At 46.9% G+C, this 6,575-nt stretch overlaps 2 protein-coding genes across 2 annotated transcripts in view; one reads left to right on the forward strand and one right to left on the reverse strand.

Annotated features, from left to right (window-relative positions):
- Window positions 1-281: 281 nt before the first annotated feature.
- Window positions 282-6,575, reverse strand: part of LOC148058862 (uncharacterized) — a 12,013-nt gene continuing 5,719 nt past the window's right edge. Inside the window, exon 3 of the mRNA XM_087781449.1 lies at window positions 282-779. Within this exon, the coding sequence (XP_087637575.1) occupies window positions 295-779 (485 nt within the window). The 3' untranslated portion in view covers window positions 282-294. The remainder of the gene's footprint in view (window positions 780-6,575) is intronic.
- On the forward strand, window positions 4,745-6,308 carry hes4 (hes family bHLH transcription factor 4). The gene is made up of 4 exons (XM_087781093.1): window positions 4,745-4,970; window positions 5,089-5,184; window positions 5,357-5,444; window positions 5,527-6,308. The coding sequence occupies exons 1-4, from the start codon at window positions 4,866-4,868 to the stop codon at window positions 6,069-6,071; spliced, it is 834 nt and encodes a 277-aa protein (XP_087637219.1). The 5' UTR covers window positions 4,745-4,865; the 3' UTR covers window positions 6,072-6,308.

Here is a 6,575-nt window from a genome sequence, read left to right on the forward strand (position 1 = left end):
GAGTCAGAAGGACCTCAAGTCTCATCGGCTCTTAGTGTTGCTCTTATTTGGATCCTGGCATTCCTGCGCTTGAACGCCGGAGCATCGGCCGCTGGAGTGGAATTCCTGCTCCTTTAATCAAAGTCTTTAAAGAAGTGTTTTGTCCTCGACAGGAAGACATTCTTATGTCTTATTATTATTATTATTATTACAAGAATAACATTCATGAACGACTGTCACTCACCAGATATGATGCAGTTTTGAACTGACATTAATCGTCAACATTTATAAAGAACACGAGGCTGTGGCTCTTCTTTAAAGTATGAACTGAAAGATGTGGAAAAAGGAAGTATTGAGTTTCTGGAGAAGAAGATGAAGAAGAGAAACAAAGACTTTCGTCGCCTGAGAGAATAAAGAGTGACGTGAAGTTGATCTTGAAGAAAAGAGAAAATTGAAGAAATGCTTTGAGTTGTTGCTGTTTTGTTGAACAATGAACTGATGCTGTAGAAATGATAGCTGTGAGTGTGTGTGTGTGTGTGTGTGTGTGTGTGTGTGTGTGTGTGTGTGTGTGTGAGTGTGTGTGTGTGTGAGTGTGTGTGTGTGTGTGTGTGAGTGTGTGTGAGTGTGTGTGTGTGTGTGAGAGTGTGCGTGAGTGTGTGAGTGTGTGAGTGTGTGTGTGTGAGTGTGTGTGTGTGTGTGTGAGTGTGTGTGTGTGTGAGTGTGTGTGAGTGTGTGTGTGTGTGAGTGTGTGAGAGTGTGCCTGAGTGTGTGTGTGTGTGTGTGTGTGAGTGTGTGAGAGTGTGCGTGAGTGTGTGTGTGTGTGTGTGTGAGTGTGAGTGTGTGTGTGTGTGTGTGAGTGTGTGTGTGAGTGTGTGTGTGTGTGTGAGTGTGTGTGTGAGTGTGAGTGTGTGTGTGTGTGTGAGTGTGTGTGTGTGAGTGTGTGTGTGTGTGTGAGTGAGTGTGTGTGAGTGTGTGTGTGTGGGGGGGGGGGGTGAGTGTGTGTGCGTGGCATTCTATAGATTGTGTCTTTTTTCTTTTCTGTGTGTAACACATGGAAACATATTGTAAAGAAGAGAAAAACTCACCAGAACAGTGTTTATTAACAGACGTTGTCGTATTAATCGTACAAAATAAACGACAACTTTAAAAGATTCTTTAAATGCTTCAAATTGCTTCATACAATGTTTACAAATAAAATAAAGGATGAAAACAAACACCAGGTGCAGTTATTCGCTCAGATAATAACAATATTTAAAATAAATGTTTGATTTTCTTCAAGTTTACACACTTTATGACTTTTATCCAACTTTCTTTTCTTCTTCAGAATGTTTGTCGTATTGATGTTGAAGATGTTTGTTGTTTTTTTCTCATCATTCAAACTCAATACAGTCTAAATACTGTTTCCTGAATGTAGCCATTAGCACATCAATGAAACGTGATCATTGAAAGTCTGACTCAGAACCATCAACATCAGTCTCAGGTCCTTGTGGATCCAGATCCGCCTGATCTGAGTCGATCCCCGAGCAAACACAGCTGGCCCTCGAGAGCCGAGGATTCTGGGTAAACAACATGCTTCAGCACCGCGGCTCACACACGGACACACACGGACACACACGGACACACACGGACACACAACATCCACAATGTTTTTATTTTATTTCTCTTTATTTCTTCTTCTGAGGATCAAAGTTTCATTTCAATCCAGAGTCAAAGTTGAAGGAAACAAATGTGTTTATTATCTCGTAGTTTTAACCACAGTTTAATTGGTTCAAACAAAGTTTATGTAAATTAACGTGTTCAATGTCTTTTATTTGAGTTTTAGTTCAACTTGTTTGTCTCAAGAGTGACTCAGAACTGACGTCACAGATGCGCCACCTTGTGGTCAAACATGGATTATCTTTTTAAATAGAGCAACAGAAGTTACAAATAAAAATGTTTATTTTACTTTTTAAATCACACACTTCATTCTAAAGCATTGTTTGTTGTTTCTTATTTAAAATAAAATAATGGAAATATAATTAAATATAACTTTTTTATTTACTTGTTTTCGTGTTGTTTTATAAACATTATAAAATATAATTATTGAAGGTTTTCCTTGAGCACAAATCATTTTATATTTATTTATTTCTATGACTTATTCTTATTTTACATTTTGCGGTTCTTTAACTTCTTTGTTCTGCTTTATTTGCAGATTCTATTTTTTAAATATATTTCACTACTTTAACCACTTGAATCTTTTGTTATTGATTGTGGTCAAACAAATGTAAAATTGTATTTAATATCGATATGTTATCGACTTGTTCTACAGGTGATACTTTGATTCGCCAGCAGGTGTCGCCCTCCTCCTTCCTCTTTGATTCCTGATGAAACCTCGCGAGGAAAACCTTTTATTATTAATTAGTTGATTTAATTTGACTGTAAAGAACAAACTGACGCAGTGGATCAAGTCGCTTCCGCCTGTCAATCATAATTTAATCAGCAAAGATGGCGAGTCCACTGATGATGACGTAGTCGTGTGATCTGCTGGTGGCGCGTGCTCGAGTGTGAATGGCACGCGCACAGATGTGACCCCTCCCCCCCCGCCCCCCTCCGCGCAATGATTGACACATGGTGGTCCTCTCAGCCAATCAGATAACGCGCAGCCAGATTTGCATACAGAGGTGATCTGTGATTGGCTGAGAGCGTGCGGCCGCAAACCGCCTCGCGTGCCGATACAGATGTTCCTTCATTATACGTTTAATTCATAAATAACGTAATTATTTAATCTTCAGAGAAACTAAGTTACTGCTGGAAACATGTTCGATGATAAACATTATTAAACGTAATGGTTTTAAATGTTTAAAAGTATTTTAAACGTGTTTGTGTTTTGATGTCACGCGCCACTGAACATTGAGAGGCTCGTGAGTGAACGTGACGTCATTATTATGCACGTATGCAAATGAGTGTTTGTGTGTCAACAAGCCTGGAGCTCATGTTTATTTGATCGATGTTGAACTTATGAAGGGGTTTCGTTTACCTGCGGCCTCAGGTGTGACGCTGACGTCATAATGGCGGGACGAGAAGCGAATGTTTGTGAATCTACTGGAGCTGACGTCACACTATTCTGCAGGTAGAAGTCTTCCTCCGTGACGTCACACTATTCTGCAGGTAGAAGTCTTCCTCCGTGACGTCACACTATTCTGCAGGTAGAAGTCTTCCTCCGTGACGTCACACTATTCTGCAGGTAGAAGTCTTCCTCCGTGACGTCACACTATTCCGCAGGTAGAAGTCTTCCTCCGTGACGTCACACTATTCCGCAGGTAGAAGTCTTCCTCCGTGACGTCACACTATTCCGCAGGTAGAAGTCTTCCTCCGTGACGTCACACTATTCCGCAGGTAGAAGTCTTCCTCCGTGACGTCACACTATTCTGCAGGTAGAAGTCTTCCTCCGTGACGTCACACTATTCCGCAGGTAGAAGTCTTCCTCCGTGACGTCACACTATTCTGCAGGTAGAAGTCTTCCTCCGTGACGTCACACTATTCTGCAGGTAGAAGTCTTCCTCCGTGACGTCACACTATTCTGCAGGTAGAAGTCTTCCTCCGTGACGTCACACTATTCCGCAGGTAGAAGTCTTCCTCCGTGACGTCACACTATTCCGCAGGTAGAAGTCTTCCTCCGTGACGTCACACTATTCCGCAGGTAGAAGTCTTCCTCCGTGACGTCACACTATTCCGCAGGTAGAAGTCTTCCTCCGTGACGTCACACTATTCCGCAGGTAGAAGTCTTCCTCCGTGACGTCACACTATTCCGCAGGTAGAAGTCTTCCTCCGTGACGTCACACTATTCTGCAGGTAGAAGTCTTCCTCCGTGACGTCACACTATTCCGCAGGTAGAAGTCTTCCTCCGTGACGTCACACTATTCCGCAGGTAGAAGTCTTCCTCCGTGACGTCACACTATTCTGCAGGTAGAAGTCTTCCTCCGTGACGTCACACTATTCCGCAGGTAGAAGTCTTCCTCCGTGACGTCACACTATTCCGCAGGTAGAAGTCTTCCTCCGTGACGTCACACTATTCTGCAGGTAGAAGTCTTCCTCCGTGACGTCACACTATTCTGCAGGTAGAAGTCTTCCTCCGTGACGTCACACTATTCCGCAGGTAGAAGTCTTCCTCCGTGACGTCACACTATTCTGCAGGTAGAAGTCTTCCTCCGTGACGTCACACTATTCCGCAGGTAGAAGTCTTCCTCCGTGACGTCACACTATTCTGCAGGTAGAAGTCTTCCTCCGTGACGTCACACTATTCTGCAGGTAGAAGTCTTCCTCCGTGACGTCACACTATTCTGCAGGTAGAAGTCTTCCTCCGTGACGTCACACTATTCCGCAGGTAGAAGTCTTCCTCCGTGACGTCACACTATTCCGCAGGTAGAAGTCTTCCTCCGTGACGTCACACTATTCTGCAGGTAGAAGTCTTCATCCGTGACGTCACACTATTCCGCAGGTAGAAGTCTTCCTCCGTGACGTCACACTATTCTGCAGGTAGAAGTCTTCATCCGTGACGTCACGCTCATCCCTGCAGGTCCGACTGAGCCGCGCGTGACTGACGGCTCGCGGGGGGTGTCGACCAATGAGCGGCGGGCCTCGCGCCCGGCGGCCGGCGGCGCGCGCTGATTGGCTGAGAAGAGAGAGAAGAGCGCTGATTGGCTGAGAAGAGAGAGAAGAGCGCTGATTGGCTGAGAAGAGTGTGGGAAAGAATGTCGAGAAGGTTTCACACGCGCGCGGGTATAAATAGCCGCCTGGCGCGTGTCGACAGCAGACGCTCGCGACAGTGGAAGTACTGAGCCTGGATTTACTCTCGGAACCGCTTCTCCTCGGAACCGCTTCTCCTCGGAACCGTCGACCCTCTCGTCATGCCTGCTGACCTGGAGAAACAGACCGGCTCTCCTCTGGCTGGAGCTCCCGCCAACATCTCGCACGCGCCCGACAAACCCAAGAACGCCAGCGAGCACAGAAAGGTAGGTCCAGAACCTTCAGGTCCAGAACCTCCAGGTCCAGAACCTCCAGGTCCAGAACCTCCAGGTCCAGAACCTCCAGGTGTTGGAGCAGCTTGTTGACCGTGTTTGTTCTCCTCAGTCTTCGAAGCCCATCATGGAGAAGAGACGCAGAGCCAGAATCAACGAGAGTCTGGGTCAACTGAAGACCCTGATCCTGGACGCGCTGAAGAAAGATGTAAGTTCTGGGAGACCTTGAGCCAGACTTTAACAATCATTTAAACATTCATTTAACTAATAATTAAACCATCAATTTGATCATCTTTTTAATAAATAATTTAACCAATAATTTAAGAATGTAATCAATAATTTAACCGTTTTTTAACCAAGAACCTGATCTTCTCCTCCAGAGCTCCAGACACTCTAAGCTGGAGAAAGCTGACATCCTGGAGATGACGGTGAAGCACCTGAGGAACCTGCAGCGAGTCCAGATGAGCGGTGAGTGTCTCTCCCTCATATATGGATCCGTGCTCCCCTCAGCGCCTCACTCACGGTGCTCTCTCTCTCTCTCTCTCTGCAGCTCTGGTTCCGGACGCGTCGGTGCTCAGCAAGTACCGGGCGGGCTTCAACGAGTGCATGAACGAGGTGACCCGGTTCTTGTCCACCTCGGAGGGCGTCAACACGGAGGTCCGCTCCAGGCTGCTGGGACACCTGTCCAGCTGCATGGGTCAGATGATGTACCCGCAGCAGGTTCCGACCCAACAGAACCACCTGGCGCAGCCGCTCCACGTGACCTTACCCCCCTCGCTCAGCGGTACCGGGCCCAAGCTCAGCCCGTCCGAGTCCGTGTCGCCCAAAGTGTTCGGCGGCTTCCAGCTGGTTCCGGCCTCGGACGGACAGTTCGCCTTTTTGATCCCGAACCCGAGCTTCGCGTCCGCCACGATCCCGCTCTACGCCAACACGGTTCCGGTGGCGGTGGGTTCGAGTCCCACTCACGGGTCTGCGCCCACGGTCGGGTCCCCGGTCCACGGCATGACCTCCTTCTCCGGCGGGTCGCAGGTGGTCAGTCCGGTCCCGGTCAGCCCCGGTCCGGAGGGCAGCGAGCCCGTGTGGAGACCCTGGTAGACCCGGTAGACCCTGTAGACCCGGTAGACCCGGAACTCTTCGGGTCTGGTTTCGTTTTATGGAACCCACGTTTACGTCCAACATTTGGACCCGGATGTTGAAACACTTGCAGATGAAGATTTGTTTTTGTTGAAAAGTACTTTTTATGAAAGTTTTACTTTTGTACATGAAGTTAAACCAAAGCTGTGTTTTATATTCTATTGTGAAGAATGTTTGAATAAACGAATGAAAACTTTACTTTTTCTACTCCTACATTTGGCGGGTGTTCAGCTGTGTGTGTGTGTGTGTGTGTGTTACTGGTGTGTTTGTGTTCCTGATGTGTGTGTGTGTGTGTGCTCCTGATGTGTGTGTGTGTGTGTGCTCCTGATGTGTGCGCGTGTGTGTGTGCTCCTGATGTGTGTAAGTGTGTGTGTGCTCCTGATGTGTGTGTGTGCTCTTGATATGTGTGTGTGGGTGCTCCTGATGTGTGTGTGTGTGCTCTTGATATGTGTGTATGTGTGCTCC

Source organism: Callionymus lyra, chromosome 19, assembly GCF_982586985.1.
Source record: "Callionymus lyra chromosome 19, fCalLyr1.hap1.1, whole genome shotgun sequence".
In the NCBI taxonomy this organism is placed as follows: Eukaryota; Metazoa; Chordata; class Actinopteri; order Syngnathiformes; family Callionymidae; genus Callionymus; species Callionymus lyra.

Bases quoted from the DNA above. Each gene is read 5' to 3' on its own strand.
- hes4 (XM_087781093.1), top strand. From the start codon at position 4,866: ATGCCTGCTGACCTGGAGAAACAGACCGGCTCTCCTCTGGCTGGAGCT. The intron at 4,971-5,088 runs GTAGGTCCAGAA...TGTTCTCCTCAG, and splicing joins ACGCCAGCGAGCACAGAAAG to TCTTCGAAGCCCATCATGGA. The intron at 5,445-5,526 runs GTGAGTGTCTCT...CTCTCTCTGCAG, and splicing joins GCAGCGAGTCCAGATGAGCG to CTCTGGTTCCGGACGCGTCG.